The sequence below is a fragment of the Anolis sagrei genome, chromosome 1 (assembly GCF_037176765.1).
Source record: "Anolis sagrei isolate rAnoSag1 chromosome 1, rAnoSag1.mat, whole genome shotgun sequence".
Classification (NCBI taxonomy): Eukaryota; Metazoa; Chordata; class Lepidosauria; order Squamata; family Dactyloidae; genus Anolis; species Anolis sagrei.
This window is the reverse complement of record NC_090021.1, coordinates 182,653,701-182,680,455: the sequence shown is the minus strand read 5'-3', so window position 1 is coordinate 182,680,455 and position 26,755 is coordinate 182,653,701. Positions and strand designations below refer to the sequence as shown.

General features: G+C 38.4%; 1 protein-coding gene across 1 annotated transcript in view; it reads right to left on the bottom strand.

Annotated features, from left to right (window-relative positions):
* Nucleotides 1–26,755, bottom strand: part of STAT4 (signal transducer and activator of transcription 4) — a 79,473-nt gene that overhangs the window by 11,903 nt on the left and 40,815 nt on the right. The window contains exons 9-18 of the mRNA XM_067470800.1: nucleotides 14,593–14,751; nucleotides 13,554–13,646; nucleotides 12,837–12,896; nucleotides 7,658–7,675; nucleotides 7,473–7,566; nucleotides 6,675–6,719; nucleotides 4,437–4,520; nucleotides 2,065–2,163; nucleotides 1,367–1,502; nucleotides 539–591 (exon numbers count right to left, since the gene is read on the bottom strand). Coding sequence (XP_067326901.1) covers nucleotides 539–591; nucleotides 1,367–1,502; nucleotides 2,065–2,163; nucleotides 4,437–4,520; nucleotides 6,675–6,719; nucleotides 7,473–7,566; nucleotides 7,658–7,675; nucleotides 12,837–12,896; nucleotides 13,554–13,646; nucleotides 14,593–14,751 — 841 coding nt within the window. The remainder of the gene's footprint in view (nucleotides 1–538; nucleotides 592–1,366; nucleotides 1,503–2,064; nucleotides 2,164–4,436; nucleotides 4,521–6,674; nucleotides 6,720–7,472; nucleotides 7,567–7,657; nucleotides 7,676–12,836; nucleotides 12,897–13,553; nucleotides 13,647–14,592; nucleotides 14,752–26,755) is intronic.

Below are 26,755 nucleotides of genomic sequence, written 5' to 3'. Positions count from 1 at the left end.
CTAGCATTATCAGTGAAGCAAGATAGCTGTGTTACATCTGCACTGTAGAATCAATGCAGTTTGGCACCACTTTAACTGCCATAGCTCAATGCTATGGAATCTTTGGGAACTGTAGTTCTGTGAGGCACCAGCACTCTTTAGAAGAGAAGGCTAATGACCTTGTAAAGCTACAACTCCCATGATTCCATACCAGAGACCCTTCAAAGCAGATAATCCACATTATCTGCTTTGAACTGGATTATATGAGTCTACACTGCCATATAATCTAGTTCAAAGCAGATAATCTGGATTTTATATGGCAACAGAGAAGGTGCCTGAGTCATGGATAAAAGGTATCCATGGTCTTCAGCCTATGCCCACTCATTTTACTTGCATTTCCTTTTGCAAAGGTACATGTGGAAGTTGCATGAAAGGACTCCACCTTCTTAGAGAACAGACTTATCATATGGAGACAATCTATTATACAATTGAACTAGACCCATGCTGACACTTAAATAAGGAGGAAGGAAGCATTTTGAAATACATGAACACAACATACCTTACAGAATTTTGACCAGGAAATGTGTTGTTCAGTATAGATGACTTGCTGTCCTAGAATGTTAAGGGAAAATGAATGGACTGGTTTTAAGGCAAACCCTGCCAGAGCTGATTATTTTAAAACACAATTGCAACCCACATTTTGCCACATTGCTATAATTCAGGCTTTTCATATTGCTGCCAGTCAAGAAAAAAATGTTGTGAGGGTATAATTAAAATCAGGCATAGTTCAAGTTTTATCAGTCCACACACTGTCTTGCCAGAGAAAGAAAACATGAGATGCAGATGATCAATAGAGAACAAGTAGTTTACTCTTTGTAATGCAGAACAACATATTTACAATCAGGAGATCAGTCGCAGTGACTCACACAATGTCCTTTTGGTGTCCATGTGGAATATCTCCTTCCAGCAGCTCATGAAGCAAGAACTGTTGCCAAAACTCCCAGGCTCAGCTAGCTCCCCAGGCATGGCCCAACCAGTTTTGCGCTTTGCATTTTACAGTTAACACACTCACTAACTGATTTCTTACATGTCCTAACAGGCTGAAAGGTCGGAAGTGATGGCCATTTTACAGTAAATTCACCAAATACTACTACTACTGTATTTCTTTGGTTCTGGGGCTGGTTCTACACTGCCATATACAATCCAGATTATCTGCTTTAAACTGGATTATATGGCAGTGTAGACTCATATAATCCAAAGTAGATAATGTGGATTATCTGCTTTGATAGTTTGGATTATATGGCGGTGTAGAAGGGGCCTTTATATTTCTGCATTGTAGTTCAAACGAGAAGAGTGGGTTTTTTTTTTGTATTTTCATGCTTCTTACCTGTCAGTTTTTCTGCCAGCATCCCAAGTTGGTCAGAATTGAGTCCACGGCCAATATATGAAGAAAACTGCCAACTCAGAACCTCCAAGATCTGACTCAATCCAACAGATGGGGGATTGTTGAAGAAGGTCAGGTTCTGCAGTCAAATAAAGATTAACACAGAAGTTTGTTAGTGACTTTTGTTATTTTTATATAGTCGTGTTTGAAGTAGTCTATAATTCACTGTTCTGGTACTGTAGGAAAACACAACACACGACTATTGCTACTTCTGGCTTTTCACAACACTGGAGCAAAGCACCTCAGGGGGCTATTCATGAGATTCCCCTATTCCTTGAAAGATACCGCCAAACAACACGTGAAAAACTGGTTTGCGATGCAACTGAAATCCCATCTACACTGCCATATAAAATCCAGATTGTCTGCTTTGAATTGGATTATCTGGCAGTGTAGACACATATAATCCAGTTCAAAGCAGATAATATGGATTATATGGCAGCGTAGAAGGAGCCTGAGACAATGTCATGCGAAAGGAGCATTTTCACTAGTCCAGAAGCCACTAAAGTGTGCCTCACCCTTGTGCGATAATCTCCAAAATCTGATATCTGCATTTTCATATCAAAAGGTAACATCCCTGGAAAGATGTCCTGCTAATTCCACACCGACTGTAATTAATGGGAAAATTGCAACATAAAACATACCTGAGATTCCTTTGTGGACAGGTTGTACCATATAATAGAAGCCCAAGCATTAGGCAATTGACTGACATTAGAAATCATCACAACTGGTAAAGAACATGTCTGGTGAAAGATAAGCGATGTCAGTATTAATGTTGCACAGATTTGGGGATTAACAACAATAACAACAACCTGCCTTTCCTTGTGGATTAGGGCAGGGAACAACATATGAAAATACAGCAAGAAAGAAGAAGACATATAACACAATTAAAAACATAGACATCATTTAAAAGTCAGTAACAATTTAAAGAGTGTTTATATTACTAAAAATAATTCATAATTTTAAAACTTGTAACTTATAACTAATTGAATAGGTCTGCCAGAAGAGGCTAATATTTAATGTTGTTTTAAATGCAACAGTGTATCCAGCTGTCGAAACTCTTCTGGTGGGTCATTCCACGTTTTGGGGGCAGTTGATGAAAACATGTATTCTTTGATTCTAAGACACACTTTTTTCTCCATATAAACATCTCTAACCAGTTGTCAGCTTGATCCTCCACTACTGGAGTAAATAACCCCAAGAAAACCCAAGTGTACAGGGTGGATTATACAGGAGAAGGTGATTCCATAGCTAATTATAATGAGGCAATGTCCTTCAACAGGAGATCATGAAGATCTCTTGCTGCCTAAGGCAAATAACAACATTCACTGCCTCCAACTGTAAGTATAAAAATTCAACTGGACACACTGCTGAATCCATTCCCAAAAGTAATGCCAAGAGACTATCTCCTATTACACCTGAAGGCCAAGGTTCCAAGCCATGGGATCCACCTCTCCACAAAAGTCAACATTGATACTGAAATACAACACTTCCTGAGCTCTCCGGCTGTAGCATTTTTCCGAATAAAGCAGAGCATGTTTGAGGATCACAACATCTCTAGGGAGACCAAGGTGCTTGTTTATAAAGCTAGTGTCCTCCCAACCCTGTTATATGCCTGTGAAACGTGGACAGTCTATAGATGCCACACCCAATTCGTGGAATGATTCCATCAGCATTGCCTCTGAAAAATCCTGCAAATGTCTTGGGAAGACAGGCAACCAAATGTCAGCATGCTGGAATAAGCAAAGATCACCAGCATTGAAGTTATGCTCCTATGCCATCAACACCGCTGGACTAGCCACATTGTCTGAATGCCCGATCACCACCTCCCATAGCAGTTACAACACTTCTAACTCAAGAACAAAAAAGCGAATGTTGAGGAACAGGAAAAGAAATTTAAAAATGGGTTTAAAGCCAACCTTAAAAACTGTGGCATAGACACAGAGAACTGGAAAGCCCTGACTTTTGAGCGCTCTGACTGGGGGTCAGCTGTGACCAGCACTGCTGTGGAATTTGAAGAGGCATGAATGGAGGGCGAAAGGGAGAAATGCGCCAAGAGGAAGGTGCGTCAAGCCAACCCTGACTGGGACCACCTTCCACCTGGAAATGGATGTCCTCAATGTGGAAGAATATGTGAATCAAGAATAGGGCTCCACAGTCACCTACATATCCACTACCAAGACACTACACTTGAAAGGCCATCATACTTGGACAATGAGGGATCACCTAAGTAAGAACACCTGAAGGCATCAGGGGATGCAAAGTGGAACCCTATGGCACACAACTAACAGTTTACAACCAATTTTCAAAATCAGCTACCAAGTTTTGCTTCATTCTGTCTCCCCAAAACATAGTTGAGTAGGCATGTCTTCGTCCAGACCAAAAATATCCCAGTTCCTCCTGGGATTAAGGGCAGTGTAGAAGGGCCCTTAGTCTACTCAAAGTTTGTCTTTAGCCTAAGAGAAGTATATACAGTTAAGCAAAAAGTGAACACAGATTGCCACCAGTATAAATATGTATTGGTTCCTAGCTAATGAAATTTAAACCACAATGAAACAACAAAATAACAATAATAAAAACAAAAAATACCAACAGGACTGAGAAAGCTCTAAAAGGAAGCATTTTAAATTGGGGAGTAACAGCTGTTCTGAGGAATTTCTGGGAATCTAGTTCTTCTAGCAAGGAGTAAATAAACAGATGTTTGGCAGATGCCTAACTTTTCTTGTGTTAAGAGAATTGGATGGAAGAGTGGTGGGATGGTTGAAGAGAGAACAGAAAATGTTTACTCAGCTTCGACTTATGTTTATTGACTTATGGAAACAAAAATGTTCGTATTTTCATTTCAGGTTTTTAAAAAAATGATATACATATTTAGTAGAGTTATTTTTAAGCTTTTTTATAAAGTAGAGGAATTTTCTACTGAGTAATATGGATCGTTTTTATGTAAGTTCTTTTTTCATTCACTCCTACCACATGGTTAGATGGCTGGATGGACAGACAGAAAGATAACACTTACTTCCAAGTCTATGGTCAGCCCATACAAGCAGACTTGCGTTTCAAAAGTAATGGAATGCAATTCTTCAGTAACCATTTGAGGACCCTAAACAGAAGAAAAATAGTTTTTAGTAACTGAAACACATGCTGGTTACTGAACATGAGAGGGTTGGCTACCAACTCAAAATGTAATATCAAAAGACCACACATTCTTCATTATATTTAGAAAACAGGGTTAAATGTGTTTAAAAAACAAAACAACACCAATTATGAATGTCAACAATGTGTTTAAGGTTTTTCAGCTTTCAAAAATATAACATTATGGATATTTTTGTATGGCTGCATGACCTGGGTAAGTCTTAAATTGAAAATCTCTTTCCAAGCAATTAAGGCAATATTTTTAGATATTATGGGAATCCCACGAATTTCATAGTTTTATTGAGTAAGGAACACACCAGTAATTTTTCCCGTTCCTTCTCCGGAAATCCAGCCAATGACACTTGGTATTCATTAATGTTCTCCCATCAAAGTCCTAGCCAGAGCCCACCCTACTTAGGATCCAAGATCAGGCAGGATCTGATAAGGTATTTAGGCCCTACTAAATATATACGTGGAGCCCCCGGTGGCGCAGTGGGTTAAAGCACTGAGCTGCTGAGCTTGTTGATCGAAAGGTCGCAGGTTCGATTCCAGGGAGCGGCGTGAGCTTCTGCTGTCAGCCCTAGCTTCTGCCAACCTAGCAGTTTGAAAACATGCAAATGTGAGTAGATCAATAGGTACCGCTCCGGCGGGAAGGTAACGGTGCTCCTTGCAGTCATGCCGGCCACATGACCTTGGAGGTGTCTACGGACAACGCTGGCTCTTCGGCTTAGAAATGGAGATGAGCACCACACCCCAGAGTCAGACATGACTGGACTTAATGTCAAGGGACTACCTTTTACCTTTTTAAATATATACGTAATATGAATTTTCTTAATGTTTGTCTTCCATGAGAAAACACAATTTGATCCAGAAGGGGGAGCCCTAACCTCAATGCTCTGTTAAATGCCACCAAGAGATGGGAAGACATAAGCAACATCTTGGGAACATTGTAGTGATAATATTCTTGTGTCGTAAACAGATAATATTTTCATTCTGGATGCTCATTCCAAACTCCCATATCAAACTTTTGACTAAATTTAGTTATTCGCTTTTAAGAAAACATAATAACTGTACTTATTATATTGTTGCATACCATCTAAACATTTGTGTATCTGACTGCCACCACTTCATCTGTCATAAGGAGTGATACTTAGGACAGCTGATACAGTTATTCTTAAATACTGTACATTGATAAGCTCATTTAAAATCATTTTTCAAGTCGGCATCCTGCAGTTATAGTCAGAGAGTCATAACTGTAGAGTTGGAGAGGGCTTCATAAGCCATTGACTTCACCAGTGCTCAGTGTAAGGCCTCTTCTTCTACACTGCCATATAAAATCCAGATTATCTATTTTGACCTGAATTATATGGCAGTGTAGACTTTGGCCCCATCTACACTCCCATATAAAATCTAGAATATCTGCTTTGAACTGGATTACATAGCAATGGATTCAAGTTGTCTGCTTTGAAATGGATTATATAAGTCTACACTGCCATATAGTTCACTTCAAAGCAGCTAATACGGATTTAGAAACTGGATTAAATGCATTGTAGATGGGGTCTCAGCTAATTTTGATCTTCAGCTTTCCTTCTGTTATACCTGCAAGCTTGGCTACACATCTGCACCCTTCCTTGATGCTTTGACCTGTTTTCTGTTCTATATATCTACACACAAACTTTTTTCTTTTCATTTTTTCTTTGAACTTGTGCATCCACGTTGGCTTTTTCAGATGTCTCCTATTTTCCTTCATCTTTGGAATTGCTTGTGATTTTTGCAATGCCATTTTCAAGTGTTGCCACCCTTGTTGGATGTCTTTTTCTTTTAGCATGTCAAACCATACTATTCCACTCAGTATTTCCCTGAACTTGTTAAAATTAGCTTTCCAGAAATCTAAGGTCCGTGTCTGACTATATCCTTTTTTGCCCTGCCCAACAACTGCAAATTCTAGCACTACAAGGCCACTTTCTCCTAAAGTACCAATTGCTTTGATTCCAGTGACCAAAATCTCTCAATTGGTTAGGATTAAATCTAGGTTTGTTAGCCCTCTTCTTCCTTCTACTTTATTTTGAGATATTACCTGAAAGGCACATCAAGGATTTCTTGGACAATTCATTCTTCCTACCTCATTTCCTTTGTTTCCAGCGCTTGCTTTCATTTCCTTTGGTTGCTATAAAGTTAAAAGATTGAGAACAAAAATTACAAAAACAGTTTTTTCATGTAGACAGTTTGTGACATTCAATGGCGGCTGGCAACTTTTCTTTACCACTGGACCAATGGATCTACCCTTTTAACCCAAACTTTAAATCAGTATCATAGCAGTATCAGCTCCCTCTTCTCTGCATTGTATCGCATTCATAATTATTTTTGTTTGCTTTTTTAACAAACAAAAAACACCAGTCAACATAAGATATCACACGTTGAACTACTCTCAGGCCCTTCTATAGTGCCATACAAAATCCAGATTATCTGTTTTGAACTGGATTGTCTGGTAGTGAAGACTCATATAATCCAACTCAAAGGAGATTAATGTGGATTATCTGATTTGATAATCTGGATTTATATGGCAGCATAGAAGGGTCCTGAGCCAAATGCAAAAGGTTCAAACAATGCAGAAATGATGGCACTGTCAGTGCAACTCTTCTCTGATTTGTGTGTGGAAATGGCTCCCACATTGTTGCTCTTTTGCTCTTATTTATGTTATTTAATATGTTCTTATTGGTTTAATACACTATTATTTTTATAATTAATCACTGTATACTATTTAATTGTATTGTTTATTTATTGTATTTTTACAGCATTGAATATTTGCCTTTTCATGTTGTAAGCTGTGCTAAGATCCCACTGGGATATGGGCAGGATTTAAATAAAGCGTTGTTGTTGTTGTTGTGGTGGTGTCACAGCGAATGAAGCGCTGACTTACCAGATGTCGAAACTCCACAGAAAGACTTCCATTTTCAGACTCATCCATGTTCATTGCTTTGACATGAGTACCGCAAAGGACAAATCTGCGATTACTGGAAGAGACATTCCAATAAAGCACCACGGAAAATAATAAGGAATAATGTGCACTCATTATCACAAGTACAACCATTTACATTTTCTTACCTTATAGTAGAAGCATTCCTGGGTGAAAAGAAGCAAAGAAACAGAGAAAAAACATGAGAATTTATTGTGCAGATATGCATATGCAGAGAATGCTCAGATAAACATGCATTAAAAAGAGTTATTTGTTTAAATTGGAGAACCAATAGAACCAATTACTGCAGAAAAAAACAAAACAGATTGGGAAGCTGGGTCAATTTCTTCTCAAAGACTATACAACTGATGAACAAGTAAATAATGCTATGATCTAATGGGCAAAAAATAAAGGCTGAGTAATACATTTAGAAGAATGGGAAGAACTTTGGGAAAAGCGACTAAAATTTACAAGGAGCTATATTATCAATGAAAGATTTTTTCAAAATAATATATAGATGGTCCATAACTCCAGAAAAACTTTCAAAGATTTAAAAAAAATAAAAAAATAAAAAAATAATAGAAATAAATAAATAAGAATATAAAATAAAATAAAGTAAAATAAATAATAAGATAATCAATAATAACACAAAATTAAATAAAATCAAATACATATATATTTATATATATATATATATATATATATATAATAAAATAAATTAAAGGCTAAAGAAATCTGGATAAAGATTCACAGAGACATGGAGAGTATTCTAAAAACACAGAATTCCTCTAAAATCAGAACTCTTCCTACTGAAATTAATGAACAACCAAATATTAAAACATTAAGGGTTATTTTTTTCTCTATATGACAACAGCAGCAAGAATCAAATATGCAAAAACTATGGAAACAACAAAAGATATCAACATTAGAAAAGTGGATTAAAAAGATTTTGAAATGGCAAAAATGGACAAATTAACTTTAGCACTACAACAAACTAATACACAGTAGCTTCAAGAAGACCTTTTATTGAATTCATGGGAAACCAGAGGATGATGACCACAGTAGGATTTGTAGACTAAAATAACACACACAGTATATAGATGACCTCAGGTTCCTCCATAAAAATCCCAATGGAAATTGATCATAAAATCACACTGGAGGACCTAGAGATCACCAAAAATAACGTCTTAATCATATCTGCCAAAAATTAAATCCACCAATGGGAAGGAGGACCAACTGTAATGTGTAACTTTCTGCAGAGGCCTAAGTGCATGACATAATTTTGTCCGTGCAATCACAACTGGTGGTGTAATGAAGCTAACCCTTAGGACATTTGGTTAGCAAGAGTGATGGCATTATCTGCCATCCCACACAACTTCCTTGTTCCCTCTGAGCTTGCTTGCAGTAGCTTGCCATGGATGGGATGGGGTGTTCCAGCAGTAAGAATGGCTGTGAGCCATTCTTATTGTGTAATGAAAAGCTGGCTTAGTTTTGAATGAGCAAACACCAAGATCTATTCACATTACAAAAATCTGCTCCTGGTGGAACAGGAGCCTGCATTTTTGATCCTCTTTAAGGATGTGGCTCCAGGAACTAATGATGGTCACAGTCGTTCCGAGTTTACAATACCACTATAGATTATCTTGGGTTCTTTTCCTGTCTAATAGTTGGTTTGTCCAAATCCAGTATCACTAGTCATCAATTCAATAACATATTACAACTTTGAAGTATTTCTTAAGACAGTTTTGGTTATGTGTATGTATCATGTTGCCTTTCAACCCATGGCAACCCCATGAATTTCATTAAATTCTTTTAGGTAAGGAATTGTCCAAGTTGAAATAGCTCCACTGGCTGTCAATCCATTTTGGGCGGAATTTGCAGTGGTGGTTATAATCCTTAAACTCTTTAAAGCAGTGGTTCTCAACCTTCCTAATAACAAGACCCCTTAATACACTTTCTCATGTTGTGGTGACACCCAACCAGGAAATTATTTTTGTTGCTATTTTATAATTTAAATGTTGCTACTGTTATGAATCATAATGTAAATATCTGATATGCAGGATGTATTTTCATTCACTAGACCAAATTTGGCACAAATACCTGATACACCCACATTTGAATACTGGTGGGGTTGATTGATTTTGTCATTTGGGAGTTATAATTGCTGGGATTTATAATTCACCTACAATCAAAGAGCATTCTGAACTTCACCAATGATGGAATTGAACCAAACTTGGCACACAATGGCTAACATGGGAGTTGGTCATGAGCATCATGAAATGGCCAATATGGCCAACATGGGAGTTGGTCATGAGAGTTCTGTGTGCGTTTGGTGGGTATTGACCTTGAGTTTTGAAGTTGTAGTTCACCTACATCCAGAGAGCACTGTGGACTCAAATGATGGATCTGGACCAAACTTGGCACACAGAACCCCCATGACCAACGGAAAATACTATGTTTTCTGATGGTCTTTGGTGACCCCTCTGACACCCCCTTGCAACCCCTTTGGGGGTCCTGACCCCCAGGTTGAGAAACATTGCTTTAAAGACTTACATGGCTCATTTGGAGCCATCACTGCTGTCTTTTTTCTGGAAGGCATTTTTATTTAGGCAGACATTTGCAGCACTTTCAACAGGAGCAGTGTTTTGTTTCTATTTCATTATGTGTTCTTATAATTGTTTCATTGTGTGTTTTTTTAAACTGTGTGTTGTTTTCAGTGTTCGTGGGTCTCCTTGAATCCTGTACTAGGAGAAAAGCAGGCTATAAATAAAACAAAACAAAACATCATGACTCTAATGGAAATCCACCATCAGTTTCCTGTGAAAAATCTGAAGACCTCCTTTTGGTGACAAACTTCAAAGAGGCTACAATTCAGTTGCAGTTCTAGAGACAATGATGAATTTTCTGAGTTTTAGATTTACACAGTGAGGAACTCAAACAGAACCACAACCCAAATTATGCAGCTTTGTTTTTCGGAAACAATGCTAGCGCAGGGAAGTGGAAAGTTTTTCATGAAATAACACTGCTGAGGTGTTGATGATTCAGCAACCTACATCTGTGTCATTTTGCTGTCATTTAATAAACTAGTTGGTTTCTTTCCCCTGATTTTTACAGACCTATCTGTAGTTTGACACATACCAATTGTAAAATGAGACTAATATCTTATACTGCAAGACTTTGAAAACTATATCTAATAGAAGTAACGCAGTACAACTCCCATGATGCCATAACATTGAGCCACAGCAGTTAAAGTGCAGTTAAACTGAATTCATTATACAGCGTAGATGCATCCTAACACTAGACTTGGGTCCACAGACCTAAGAGCAAAAGGTATGCATTAAAACTTAGTGGGAAACCAGAAAAAAGAAAAAGAAACATAAAGATCTATGAAAAATAATTGTTTCCGGAACTTCACCAACATACTGAAAAGACAATGAAATGTCATACAGTTAACATGTTGAGGATGTGATGTTGGGGGGTGAGATGCAGAATATGGATTACTTACTTAGGCGATCCCTCGTTGGACGAGTAAGATGGTCTTCCTTGATGACTATTTTTGTGGGTTTGTAGGTGGCCATGGAGCCCTATTCTCGACCCGCATCTTCTCCCACAGTGAAGGCATTGGTTTCCAGGTGGAAGGCGGTCCCGGTCAGGGTTGGCTTGATGCGCCTTCCTCCTGGCACGTTTCTCTCTTTCACCCTCCACTCATGCCTCCTCGAATTCTGCAGCACTGCTGGTCACAGCTGACCTCCAGTTGGAGCGCTCAAGGGCCAGGGCTTCCCAGTTCTCAGTGTCTATGCCAGAGATGTTAAGGTTGGCTTTGAGGCCATCCTTAAATCTCTTTCCTGTCCACCAACGTTCCGTTTTCCATTCTTAAGTTCAGAGTAGAGCAACTGCTTTGGCAGACGGTGGTCAGGCATCCGACAACGTGGCCGGCCCAGGGGAATTGATGGCAGAGGACCATCGCTTCAATGCTGGTGGTCTTTGCTTCTTCCAGCACGCTGACGTTTGTCCGCTTGTCTTCCCAAGATATTTGCAGGATTTTCCGGAGGCAGTGCTGATGGAATCGTTACAGGAGTTGCATGTGACATCTGTAGACAGTTCACGTTTCGCAGGCATAGAGCAGGGTTGGGAGGACAATAGCTTTATAGACAAGCACCTTGGTATCCCTACAGATGTCCCGGTCCTCAAACACTCTCTGCTTCATTCGGGAAAATGCTGCACTCGCAGAGTTCAGGCAGTGTTGTATTTCAGTGTCGATGTTGACTTTGGTGGAGAGGTGGCTGCCAAGGTAGCGGAAATGGTCAACATTTTCTAATGTTGCACCATTAAGCTGTATCTCTGGCATTGGGGAGGGGATGGCTGGTGACTGCTAGAACAGCACTTTGGTTTTCTTGATGTTCAGTGACAGGCCAAGCTTCGTGTATGCTTCTGCGAAGGTGTTTAGAGTGGCTTGTAAATCTTCTTCTGAATGCGCACAAGTGACATTGTCATCAGCATACTGGAGTTCTATAACAGATGTTGTTGTAACCTTTTGGCTTTCAGTCTGCTGAGGTTAAACAGCTTGCCATCTGTCCGATAGATGATTTCCACTCTGGTGGGAAGCTTCCCATCAACAAAGTGAAGTATCATAGCGATGAAGATGGAGAATAAAGTTGGGACAATAACACATCCCTGTTTGACACCGGATTCCACCTTAAATGGGTCACTTTGGGAGTCATTGCTGTCCAAGACTGTTGCCATCATGTCATCATGGAGGAGCCGCACAATGTTCACAAATTTGTTAGGGCACCCGATTTTTTGGAGGATGGTCCAGAGAGGATTAATAGGGAACATGAAAGAGAACTAAGGCAGGATTTTATTTAATGTATACCACCCTCCATAAATACACCCCATAAGCAGATGAAAATGGGAGCGAGTATACAATGACATGCAGATCTTGTAGAGTTATTTCCCTGAGAAATACAGAAATTAATAGTAAAAATAAGTGTTTCTGTTTTGCCTAAAAGAAAAACAAAGACAGCTTACTTGAGCATGTTGGAGGTCCTTGTACTTCCGGATGGGGATTCAAGTCCTACAATCATCTTGAATGATGCCTAAAATCTAATAATTAATCCTAGCTAGAGCAGACCCACTGATTCAATGGCACTTACATAAAAGTTGTTTTAACAAATTTCGATTGATTCTATGTTCCTATTGTCACAGGAAGCACCAACTGGATTTAGGCTGCTGCTTCTGTCTATTATGTCTATGATATGAATATATTTCGTCACTGAGAATCTGTAGTTTTTTCCACTACAAATCACACATTTTTTTCACATTACTTACTTGTCAATAGTAGCTTTCACTCGGATTTGGTAGTTCAGCTCTGGCAATTTAATAAGTAGCCTAAGAATTTAAAATACACAATTCAACTTTAGAGGAAACTGCTGTATACACTTCACAGCAAATATTACTACTAGATAAAGATGCAACTGGTAAGGCAAATTAGTTCTCCCAAAAACAAGCACTACAATTGATTGTTGAAGGTTTTCATGGCCGGAATCAATGGGTTGTTGTAGGTTTTTTCAGGCTATATGGCCATGTTCTAGAGGCATTGCCTCTAAAACATGGCCATATAGCCCAAAAAACCCCTACAACAATCCACTACAATTGATTAATTTGATGTTACTGAGACTCCTGTCACCAAAGGCATGTATTGCAAACGTATTTTTCCATTCTAGATGAGAAAAGATGTCTCTACACAATGAAAAACTTATCAAGAATATAGTCAACCTTCTACAAATTATCATAGATTTTTTTGGACAAAGCTTTTTTTTTTTTTGCAAAAAAAATGTTTTGTGAAAAAACAGTTTTTCCCAAAACATTTTTTTTGGCAGGATTTGTTTTCAAACAAGTCCTGATCTCCAGTATCAAAATAGCTTTTACAACACAAAAGCTAATGCAAGTTTTGAGACATTATATAGACATAAGAATGAAAAGTTTAAACAAGATTCTAGGATGTCACACAATTCAAGTTCTTGACTAATGAGACCGTTTACTCACCGAAGTTTAACAGTGAACTGGATTAAGGTTTTTAGAACCAAGGATCTCTGGGGATGAGTTGGCATGCAGGGCTGTCTCTCAACTATAAATGAACTAGTATGAAAGGAAGCAAATTATTTTAGTTAATACTGTAGGTGTAAAACAAAAATTAAATATTCTGATCTGTTTTAGTCAGCCTGGGAAACTCCCTTTTCACAATAGCTGATGTCTACTCATGGCTTGCAATGTTTGCTGTCTTCTGTCATTTGTGTTGTTCTAGAAATGCTAGAATTGCAATATTATGTGCACAGGACCCAAAACCAGGAGTTACTCTTTCACATATTGTCAGATCCTGAGAACATCCTCTTGGATACATTATGTGCTGGTCTGTCAGGACATTGGTAGAGGATGAGGATAATGGGGAAGAAGGTTTTCTACCAGCTGTAACAGGGGCAAATGCAGAACAGCCACCTGAGTAGCCTGACACTTTGGAGCTCACTAATGCTGAGCAGGAGCAGGCCCCTCCAGGCTTGGAGGGAACTGAGTTGAGGCAGGATGAGGCTCTTGAGGGGGAAGAGCAGGAGCTGATTAATGGTTGATGCCATCCAGCTGAGAAGGTCCAATAGGCTGGCTCATAATAGGGTCTCTCAACTGTAAGGGCTTTATTGGGCAGCATAAATAGCTGATGGCTGCAGCAGCTCTTTTACTGAGAGCAAAGTCTTGGAAAGAACTACAGCTAGTGCCTTTGTTGATAGACTTTGTATTTGGACTTATGATTGCATGTTGGAATCTTGACTTGGACTGTTCTTGAATGTTGGTGAGTGTATATGTTATTGACCCTTTCAAACAGACTCTTGACTATCTATCTGCTTGGCTCTCTGTTGTGATATATTACTAGATAGGCAGGATTCTTTAATCCCAACATGGCATATTAGGGTTCCATTATCCAATGAGATTTTCAGACCTTTTGGGACAAAATAAATATTCCCATAAAATTCACAATTTTCAATAACCTTTCAATTATGTTAAAAGATAGTGCTAAATCAAATAATTTACATACCTTTGGAAAAGGCTGTATAGTAAGAAGTTTACTCTTTCTAGCAAATGAGGTTTTTGCAATGCGATGGGATCTCCATCGTATGTGAGTTTGACCGAAAGCTCATCCAGTTTCTCCAGTTGTCGTTTTATTTGGAAAAGACTTTCTGCCAGCAGTGTGAAACTGAGCAAATGCCATAGAAAGAAAAGTTCAGGTTAATTAGAGACACAGACTAGATATTTGAATATGATGCTGAAGGAAAATACCTTTTTCATGTAATCTATATAAATAAAAATGTAATGTTCGTTTGTGGGATTAACATAACTCAAAAACCACTGGACAAATTGACACCAAATTTGAACACAATACACCTATCAGGCCCACAAGTGACTATCACTCATAAAAACACTGAAAAACACTGTGGAAGAGACTTAAAAAGACAAAACAAAATACATTACAATGCATTCGCCAAACCACACACATATATACACACACAAACACACATATATACATGTATACAAAAATATATACACACATGCAAAACACAGACTGGGCCACAGCAATGCATGGTAGGGGATGGCTAGTGTATATAATAAGTTTGCTTATGAAGGCATACGAGAACTGTCTAGCCTACATCTTTTTTCACAGGCACATTTTCTTAGTCTCTGATGATGGTCCACATAAAGAATTTCGTAACTGATACATCAGAACAAAGGTGCTGCCTTTCTTTTAGATGTCTAGAAAATACCACATCAGATTTTGAGTGCTTCTTTGTGTGTATTGAATGTGCATTGCCAAAATGTTTCAGGAGAATACATGAGAAGGATAAAAGAGAACATGAAATGGGTCCCAAAGTGGATCCACACTGTATAAGTAACTAGCCGTCCCCTGCCACGCGTTGCTGTGACCCTGTCTGGTGATCTGGAAAATAAAGTAATGAGTAAGTGTTGGTTTCTAATATATGTAATTTTTTAATGCTTGTAGGTAAACAGTATTTCTTTTTGTTTCTTTGTCATTGTTGATGTGGTTTGCCTACTCTAGAACATGCAACATATAATTGTCCTTCTTTAGGGGTCCCTTTCAAATCTAGGATACTATATCTCTCTCTGTGTGTGAATCATATCTATCTATCTGTATCTATGGCTAGATGGCTCTTTGTCAGGAGGGCTTTGATTACGTTTTCTTGCCCTGGTGAAGGGAGTTGGACTGGTCGGCCTTAAGTATTTTCTGTTGGTCATGAGTGTTCTGTGTGGGAAGTTTGGTCCTATTTATTTATTTACTTCATTTGTATCCCGCTAACATCTCCTGAAGGACTAGGTGCGGCTTACAAAGGTCAAGGCCCTCAACAAAACAACAGCATAACAAATACAACAATAAAACTCGTAAAGCAAACCAATAAACATTAAAGCAATAACAGTAAAACATTAAGACAGTAACATCATGACACATTTAAAAACTAATGGCCGGGCCAAATGTAATGAATAAAATTAAAATTCTCTCATTGGTTCAGAATGCTCTTTGATTGTAGGTGAACTATAAATCCCAGTAACTACAACTCCCAAATGTCAAGGTCTATTCCCCCCAAACCCCATCTGTATTCATATTTGGACACATGGAATATTCATGCCAAGTTTGGTCCAGATCCATCATTGTTTGAGTCCACAGTGCTCTATGGATGTAGGTGAACTACAACTCCCAAACTCAAGGTCAATGCCCTCCAAACCCTTCCAGTATTTTCTGTTGGTCATGGGAGTTCTGTGTGCCAAGTTTGGTTCAATTCCATCGTTGATAGAGTTCAGAATGCTCTTTAATTGTAGCTGAACTATACATCCCAGCAATGACAACTCCCAAATGACAAAATCATAATTTTTGAGTGATGGTCACTCCTTGTGTTGTGAGATGTTTTGTTGCCAAATTTAGTGTGATTTCATTCATTGGTTCTTTTGTTTTTAAGGTACCCATTATGCACAGAGCATTTATATATATATATATAGATGTAGGTTGGCATCTCTTTACCTGCCATAGCTCAATGTTATGGAATATGAGAAGTTATAGTTTGTGCAAACAGCATTAATTCTACAGAGTTGCCACCACCTCCTCTCCAGTGTAACTGAGCAGAAATATCACTAAGAAGGAAAGGATGGCTTTCTTACCCAATCAAGTCTATTTCCAGGGGAAAAAATCTAAATAAATTGCGAAATACTTATTTGATAATTTGGGTTTTCTATACGTTCTTCACATTAAAACACTCTCACAGAAATGCAGTACATGGCAGAAACTAGGGGTGGACAACAAGTTAAACATAAGCCAATAATGTGATGTGGCAGCAAAAAAAGCCAATGGGATTTTGGCCTGCTTCAATAGGAGCATAGTGTCTAGATCTAGGGAAGTAATGCTACCCCTCTATTCTGCTTTGGATAGACCACACCGGGAATATTGTGTCCAATTCTGGGCACCACAATTTAAGAGAGATATTGACAAGCTGGAATGCGTCCAGAGGAGGGCGACTAAAATGATCAAGCATCTGGAGAACAAGCCCTATGAGGAGTGGCTTAAGGAGCTGGGCATGTTTAGCCTGAAGAAGAGAAGGCGGAGAGGAGATATGATAGCCATGTATAAATATGTGAGAGGAAGCCACAGGGAGGAGGGAGCAAGCTTGTTTTCTCCTTCCCTGGAGACTAGGACACAGAACAATGGCTTCAAACTACAAGAAAGGAGATTCCATCTGAACATGAGGAAGAACTTCCTGACTGTGAGAGCCGTTCAGCAGTGGAACTCTCTGCCCCGGAGTGTGGTGGAGGCTGCTTCTTTGGAAGCTTTTAAACAGAAGCTGGATGGCCATCTGTCAGGGGTGATTTGAATGCAATATTCCTGCTTCTTGACAGGGGGTTGGACTGGATGGACCATGAGGACTCTTCCAACTCTTTGATTCTATGATATTGGGAAGATGATTACCCTCAGAAGAACGCAGCTGAAGATATTGGAAGAAAGGATTCTGGTTGGGGTAATTAGTTGCTCCTTTAAAAAGGTGCCTCAAGTAAAAACATTTTAAAAGTCCAGCCTCAGCTACACGCACCACCAATACTCTAGTCTCCTAATGGCTCTTATTGCCATTTACAACAGCTAAGTGTTTGTTTGACATTGTTGTTCAAAGGCATTCTAATTGTTTGTGTCCCTCCTGTTTATTACAGGCTTTCTGCGGGCAGAGCAGTGGTTGGGTTCCAGTGGCTGAAGAGGAAGCAAGAAGTCATCTTAGCTCAAGGTGAGACTTGTCTCTTAGAGTGCCCTAGAAAACTAAGCATTTTCTTGTCTGTTGTTGTTTACAGGCCTCCTGGGGAGAGGTCCAGTGGTTTAGTTCCATTGGCCCAAGAGAAAGCAAGAAGGCATCATAGCACTCTATGTCTCAGAGTTCACTCAAAAGCTAAGTGTTTGTTTGACTCTTGTTGTTTAAAGGCATTCTGGGCTGGGGTGAGAAGTTTGTTCTAGTGGCTGAAGGAGAGGCAGAGCCATCGTAGCTCGATGTGAGGAAGCTAATTGTTTGTTTCCCTCCAGTTTATTACAGGCTTTCGGGGGCAGAGCAGAGATTGGGTTCCAGTGGCTGAAGAGGAAGCAAGAAGTCATCTTAGCTCAAGGTGAGACTTGTCTCTTAGAGTGCCCTAGAAAACTAAGCATTTTCTTGTCTGTTGTTGTTTACAGGCCTCCTGAAGAGAGCTCAGGTGGTTTAGTTCCAGTGGCCCAAGAGGAAGCAAGAAGGCATCGTAGCACTCTACGTCTCAGAATTCACTCAAAAGCTAAGTGTTTGTTTGACTCTTGTTGTTTAAAGGCATTCTGGGGTGAGAAGTTGGTTCTAGTGGCTGAAGGAGAGGCAGAGCCATCTTGGCTCAACGTGAGAAAGCTAATTGTTTCCCTCCAGGTTTATTACAGGCTTTCTGCAAGCAGAGCTGTGGTTGGGTTGCAGTGGCTGAAGAGGAAGCAAGAAGTCATCTTAGCTCAAGGTGAGACTTGTCTCTTAGAGTGCCCTAGAAAACTAAGCATTTTCTTGTCTGTTGTTGTTTACAGGCTTCCTCGGGAGAGCTCCAGTGGTTTAGTTCCATTGGCCCAAGAGGAAGCAAGAAGGCATCATAGCACTCTATGTCTCAGAGTTCACTCAAAAGCTAAGTGTTTGTTTGACTCTTGTTGTTTAAAGGCATTCTGGACTGGGGTGAGAAGCTGGTTCTAGTGGCTGAAGGAGAGGCAGAGCCATCGTAGCTCGACGTGAGAAAGCTAATTGTTGTGTTTTTTTTAATAATCTTTATTTTAATAATCTTTCATACAAGTATGCTTATAGGTTAAAAAGAGAAAAGAAAGTAAAAATAAGGGAGGGGGAGAGGAGAGGAAAGAAAGAAGAAAAAATATAGGGATTGGTATTTAGCATAGGTGGAGTATAAAGAATGGGAAAGAGTGGGGTTAAGTGTAGAGGTGGGGAAGAAATGGAAAAGGGGGATGAAGTGAAGAGAGCAAAAAAAAACAAACGAAAAGAGGTTAAAATAGAAAGCCCCAAAGTAGGAGTATCTCGACCTCCTGGTGTCTTCCGAAAATCTTCTGTTCATTTTGTTTAATCTTGTCTTAAAGTAGAAGATAAAAATAAAAAAGAGTAGATTTCTTTATTTTTCTTCTCTTCTAAATTTCTTTCCCCTCTTCTTTGGTTTTCATCCTTGATTTCTCCTTTTCCCTCTAGATCATTGTCTCTTTCTTCTTTCCCCTTAAGTATTCGATGATGTCTTTCCAGTCTGTTTCTTTTCTTCCGGTTTCCTTGTTTTTCAGTAGTAGAAAAATAAGTCTGTCTAAGTTACTAATGTCCAACATTTTTATTCTCCAATCATCTTCTCTGGTGTTTCTGTTTGCCTCCATTTTTTTGCAAAGCACATCCTTGCAGCCGTTAACGCTAAAAATAGTATTTTGTCTTTATTTTTTTTCTATATTGTTATCATACATTCCCAGTAGGAACAGCTCTGGTTTCATTGGTAATTTTATTGTTAACATATTTTGTATTTCTTTTTGTATCTTCTTCCAATATCTTTTGTATCTTCTTCTTCTTCGCAGGTCCACCACATATGAAAGTAGGAACCTTCTTTCTTCTTACATTTCCAACAGGTCGAACTTGTATTATTATATATTTTCCCTAGATCTTTTGGAGTTAGATATCATCTTAGTGACATTTTGATCCAATTTTCCCTAAGGTCGGTGGCGTATGTGTATTTTAGTCTTTTCCTCCAGATTTCCTTCCACTCTGTTTGCCTAATACTACTTCTTAGATTTTGTTCCATCTTTTCATGTAATTATCTTCTCTAGATTCTGATTGCCATTCTAAGAGTTGTTTGTATAGTTTTGTTATTAGTTTCCTTTCTGTTGTCTAATATTTTATCCCAAAAATCTTTACCCTTTGAGAACCCTATTTCTTTATCCAATTTATACTTCTCTTTGATTTGCCAGTATTGTAGCCATATTTTTTATCTATGGTAATTAAATTCCTGTTGTTCCTTTAATATTAAATCTCCCTGATAATTTTTCAAAATTTCTTTATATTTTGGCCAATCGTTCCATCCCATACATCTCCTTTGAGTCGCCTCCAATGGTGATACCCATAATGGTGTCTTTGTATAAAATTTCTTTTTATATTTTTCCCATACTTTCAAGATTGCGGACCTCACAAAGTGATTTCCATTTTTTTTTTCCTTTTCCCTCCCCTTGTACCAAATGTAGAGATGCCACCCTCCCCTTAGATCTATTCCTTCTGATGTCAATAATTTTTTCTTTTTTAGCATTGCCCAATCTCTAGCCCAGACCAATGCGCTTGATTCATAGTATAATTTCAAATCTGGCCCTGCTAACCCTCCCTTATCCTTTTGTTCTATTATTGTAGTGGATTCTTGGTTTTTTGTTATTCCAAATAAATTTCTTTATATCTCTGTTCCAATCTTTGAATAATTTCATGTTTCTTACTATTGGCAAATTTTGAAAGATAAATATCATTTTCGGCAGTATCTTCATTTGGATTGTTGCTATCCTTCCTAATAATGGTAGATTCTTATTTTTCCAATTTTCCATGTCTTTTATTTCCTTCCACTTACTTAGGTAATTGTTTTGTAGCAAGTGTAAATTCTTCGCTGTTAAGTTGATTCCTAAATATTTTAGTTTTGTTACTATTTGTACATTCCATTTTCTCCCTATTTCTTCTTGTTCTTTCTTGTTTATATTTTTTGTTACTGCTTTCGTTTTTTCCAAGTTAATTTTAAATCCTGCCACTTCCCCAAAACTTTTTATTTCTCCTAACCATTGGTCTAATTTTGTTTTTGGATTTTCTATAATAAAAAATATATCATCCGTTAAGGCTTTGTATTTGTATTCTTGTCCCTGAATTTTCGTCCCTGCCAAATTTTTTTCCTCTCTTATTTTTCTTAATAAGACTTCCAATGTTAAAATAAATATTAAAGGAGAGGGGGCACCCCTGTCTTGTTCCTTTCTCTATCTTTATTTTTTTAGGTTCCTGTCCGTTTACTATGACTTTAGCCTCTTGATTCTCGTATATCGCCTCTACCGCATTTTTAAAACAATATCCCATATCCAATTCCTTAATTAAGCTTTTGAAGAAATTCCAATTAACGTTATCGAACGCTTTTTCGGCGTCTACTGCCATGAACATTACTTTTCTTTATGGTTAGTTTTGTAGTACTCAATTAAATCTATTATTGTCCTAACATTCTCTTTTTGATGTCTATTGGGTAAAAAACCCGCCTGATCTTCATCTATATATGTAACAAGGACCTTCTTCAGTCTCTCCGCTAGAATGTTACTAAAACATTTATAATCCACGTTTAACAAAGATATAGGCCTATAATTTTTTACTTCTTCTGGGTTGGAATTCTCTTTATGAATTACTGTTATGTTCGCTTGTTTCCATGAATTGGGTATTTCTTTATTCTTATATTATTCATTATCTCCTTTAGATAGCGCGTTCGTTCTTGGTGGAATATTTTGTAGTAACGCGAAGATAAACCATCGGGGCCTGGGGCTTTATTGGGTTTTAGATTTCTTATTGCTGTCCTTATTTCTTGTTCCGATATTTCTTTATTCAATATTTCCCTTTGTTCGTCTGTTATTTTTTGTATTTTCTGTTTTCCTAGATATTGGTGGATCTTTTCCTGATCTATTTTTTCATCTTGATATAGTTTTTTATAAAAATCAAAAAATTGTTTTCTTATTTCCTCTTCTTGTGTATACACTATGTCGCCATTTTTTAACTTAGCTATGTGCGTTTTTTCTTTTCTTTTCCTTAGTTTGTTGGCTAACCACCTTCCTGATTTATTCGCATTTAGAAAGAAGTCTTGTTTTATATATTTCAGCTGTTTTTCTCTCTCCTCTAATTCTAGATAACCTAATTATTTGCGCAAGTATTCTAGTTTTCTTATTATTTCTTTCTTCTTTGGGTTCTTTTTTAGATTTTCCTCTTCCTTATTTCACCCATAATTTCCTTAGTTTTCTGATATTTTTGTTTATTTTTTATTGCTTTTTGTTGTATAAAGTTTCCCCTTAACACTGCTTTGCTTGCTTCCCATAAAGTCAATATATTTGTCTCAGAATTGTCATTTATCGCGAAGTATTCCCTTAAAATCTTTCTGTTTTTCTCTATATCTTCTTTTTTTATTAAATTTTCATCTAATCTCCATCTCCTTGTTTTCTCTGCCAAGTCGATTTTTATTTCAATGGGACAATGGTCCGAATCCAATCTGGGTACAATTTGTATACTGGTCACGTTCCCTAAAATTTGCGGCGATGCCCATGCCATATCTATTCTCGACCAGTTTTGGAATCTGGCCGAGTAATATGTATAGTCCTTTTTATTCCCATTTTAAATCTCCGTATGTCCTTTAATTTTAATTTTTCTAACCATTTTGTCAATATTTTCGGTAAATTCCCTTTATCTTTACTTTTTTTTGTCATATAATTTTGTTTGCTTCTATCTAGATCCCTGTCAATGACCCCGTTAAAATCTCCCAGGATTATTAGTTGATCATATGTTTGGTCCTCTATACTTTTTTGAGCTTTTCTGTAAATTTTATTTTTGTTTCATTAGGGGTGTAGAATTAGTATTTTTTTTTGTTTTTAATTTTAATATTAACTCCCACCATTCTTCCCTCCTCATCTTTGAAAGCGAGTTCCGCTGGGATGTTACTGTCTATATATGTCACCACCCCCTTTTTCTTTTCTTGAGCTGCTGATATAAATGTTTGTCCTAATCCCTTATTTTCTAATTGAGTTATGTGTTCTTGCTTTATGTGGGTTTCTTGTAAAGCCACAATATGGAACTTTTTATATTTCAATCTATTAGAGATTTTATTTTTTTTCCCCAGAGCATTAATGCCATTAATAATATTTGAGTATATTTTTAATTCATTCATCCTTGTTTTTCTTGATCTGCTGTGTCTTCTCCTTCCTCTTCTTTTCCGTCCTTCCTCTCCTCCTCTATCTCCTCTCCTTCCTTCTCTTCCTCACTCTCTTCCTCTGTCTCTCCTCCTTGTGCGCCTCCTCCTGTTTGGTCTCCTTCTCTGTCATCCTTTCCTTCCAGTCTGTTCTGGTTATTGTTATCCTCCTTGTTTCCATTTTCTCCTTCCTTTTTTGAATCTTCTTTCTCATTGTCTCTTTCTCCTGCTCTCTCCTCTCTGTCTCTTTTCTTCATTTTTTCTCTCATTAAAACTCTTTCTCTGTCTCTTCTCTTATCTTCTCCAGGAATTCCTTGGCTCTTTCTACGTTTTTAATCCAATACCTTTGCTCTCTATACGTGGCCATTAGTCCTCCTTCTCTTTCCCATCTATACCTTATCTTGTAGTTTTTTAACTCCTCTGTTAAGAAATTATACTTTCTCCTTCTTGCAATTATCGCATTTGGAAACTCCTTCAATATAATAATTTTCTTCCCTTTATAGTAGACTGTTCTTCTGTTGTTTATCTTCAAAATTTCATCTCTTGTTGACTTTTTGCAAAATGTACCACCACATCTCTCGCAACTCTATTTCTCATTGCCAAGTTGGAGTTTACCCTGTACACTCTATCCGTTTGGTCTTGCATTTCTTGGTTTGTATATTCTATTAGTTCCGCTAAAATTTCTATCACTTTGTCCCTTATGTTCTCCTTTGGGTCTTCATCTATATTTCTCAATCTTAGTTGAAATTCCAATTCTTTCATTTCCTTTCTTTCACATCTTTCTTCGAGTCTCGCCGCCTTTTGCTCTAAATTCTTCATTTTTTCTTGTATGCCCTCTTGCGTTTTTTTCTCTTTTTTCCATTTTCAGTTCCTTTAGCTCTTGCTGCATTAGAGTTAATTCTTTCTTTACTCCTCCTATCTCCTCTTTTATTTCTTTCTTCAATTCAGTCATTTGTTCTTTGGATACTTTTTGTGCCAGGTCTTGTTTCTCTTGTACTGTTTGGATCTCTTTCATTACTTTTTCTGTCATTTTTTCTAAAAGATCCTTCAAGTTCTGTTCCTCTAGAATGGATGCTCTTCTTCCTGTACCTTTTGTTTCTTTCTGTTCTCTTTCTCTCTTTTCCATTTTCTCTGTCTTGTCAGTCTTCTCTGTCTTATTCCTTGTATTATACATTTTGTTGTCTTTATAAGTTTTACTTGTCTTTATACTGGTCTATACACCAGCCCTTCTCTTGGTAGTCTTGTGCTTTGTTTTTCCCCCTTCAATAGAATATATTGTTCTTATTATACTGTCTTTATTTTATTGAGTATTTTTATAATATTTTTGTTTTTATTATTATTGTTATTATTGCTATTTATTGTCAGTATTTTTTAGTTATTTATTCGGCGTTCTTCTTCCTCTCCTCCTTTTCTTCTGCTCTTCCCTGTTCTTTTTTCCCACCTCCTTTCTGCTTTTCTCCTCTCCTCCCATTCAATCTATTTCTTCTCTCAGTCTTACCGTCTTTGAATTGGTTCCTTTTCCCACCGTTCCGTCACCTTCTTCCCCTCTTGCCTTGCCGCGTTCTTTCTCTCGTCGCTTCCTGCTCTTTCTTACTTTTCCCCTTCTTTCTTCTATCTTCTGTGTGGCTCTCTTTTTTACTTCCTTGTTTGGGTCCCTTCGGTTCTCTTTCCTGTTCCCGTTCTCGCAGTTTTTCCTCTCTTTGCGCTCTCGCATTCACATCCAAATCTCATACTCTCCTGTCAACTTCTCACGTTGTTTCCTTGACTTCCTGGTTCTTCTCTCGTCGCTTCTCTCGTCTCTGTTATCGCGTCATTTGTCTTCCCGCGAGATATACTTTCCCTCAACTTCCTCTTCCTCCTCCTAGCCTCGTGGCGTCCTCCAACAGCCAGTCCTCCTCCTCCTCTTCTGGACTCCGCCCTCACCTTCTCCGCAGACAAAACAAAGCTCTCTCAAGGTCAGTTTTTCCTTTTGTTTGGTTTGTTGATGTTACTTTGGTGTTGCCTTAATGTATTAGCTGAGTTTTCCCTGTATTTCTGTTTTTTCTATGTATTATATACTAACTATATACTATATCTCTGTTGTTTAGTTGCTTAGTTACTTAGTTTCCCAATTTCTTAAATCGGTCCTCTCTCTCTAAATTCTTTTCCAGCTCTCTTCCCACAGTCACCAATCACCTCTATATTCCTCTCAAGCGCCTCTGTATTTCTTTCAGTATTTTTTCAAAGTCTCTCTGTGCTTTGCACTGTGCTTTACGCTCCTTTCTTTGTCTTCTTATATCATTCTTTCTTACTTTTTTGTTCTCCTTTCTGGACCTTCACTCCACCTTCTCCTTCAGATTCTTTAGACTTTTAATTTTAGACTTAAGTTTTTAGGCTTTTAAGCTTGGACTTTCCTTCTCTTTTCCCAGTTTCCTCCTCCTAGTTTCCCTTTAGCCTTTCCGGCTGTACTTAAACCTCACCAAACTTTGTTTCCCGAATAGTTGCTATTTATTTCTTTGACTCTATTGCCTCCTCTCCTCTCCTCCTCTTTCTTCTTCTTCCCCTTTTTTCTTCACAAAAATCCTTATTTTATTAGGGAAAGTATTTTAAGGTTTTCTTCCGACACCCCCTCCTTCCTTATAATTGTTTATTATCTCCTCCTCTCCTTCTCTTTGCTTTAAAAAAGCATGCGGTCGGAGATATGCAGACTGTATGTCTGCTGCGTTTGGGGCGATCCGCCATACCTTGGAGTCAATACCGGGTCCTTTCAGGAGCCCCCTCTTGAGGAAGGGACCCCCTTTCGGATGGTCGGCTGACACACCCGGTTTCGCTGTTCCCCTCTGACTCGATCCACAGGGGGGAAGGGAGCCAAGCTCTACCCGATTAGCCCCATTGCTCACACACTTTTGCAGAGCTCTAGTGCGTGCGTCTCTCTGCCATGACCATGCACCCGGAAGTTCCGAGAAAGCTAATTGTTTGTTTTCCTCCAGTTTATTACAGGCTTCCGGGGGCAGAGCAGAGATTGGGTTCCAGTGGCTGAAGAGGAAGCAAGAAGTCATCTTAGCTCAAGGTGAGACTTGTCTCTTAGAGTGCCCTAGAAAACTAAGCATTTTGTTGTCTGTTGTTGTTTACAGGCCTCCTGAGGAGAGCTCAGGTGGTTTAGTTCCGTTGGCCCAGGAGGAAGCAAGAAAGCATCATAGCACTCTATGTCTCAGAGTTCACTCAAAACCTAAGTGTTTATTTGACTCTTGTTGTTTAAAGGCATTCTGGGCTGGGGTGAGAAGTTGGTTCTAGTGGCTGAAGGAGAGGCAGAGCCATCTTGGCTCGATATCAGAAAGCTAATTGTTTGTTTTCCTCCAGTTTATTACAGGCTTCCGGGGGCAGAGCAGAGATTGGGTTCCAGTGGCTGAAGAGGAAGAAAGAAGTCATCTTAGCTCAAAGTGAGACTTGTCTCTTAGAGTGCGCTAGAAAACTAAGCATTTTGTTGTCTGTTGTTGTTTATAGGCCTCCTGGGGAGAGCTCCAGTGGTTTAGTTCCAGTGGCCCAAGAGTAAGCAAGAAGGCATCATAGCACTCTATGTCTCAGAGTTCAATCAAAAGCTAAGTGTTTGTTTGACTCTTGTTTAAAGGCATTCTGTGCTGGGGTGAGAAGTTGGTTCTAGTGGCTGAAGGAGAGGCAGAGCCATCTTGGCTCGATATCAGAAAGCTAATTGTTTGTTTTCCTACAGTTTATTACAGGCTTCCGGGGGC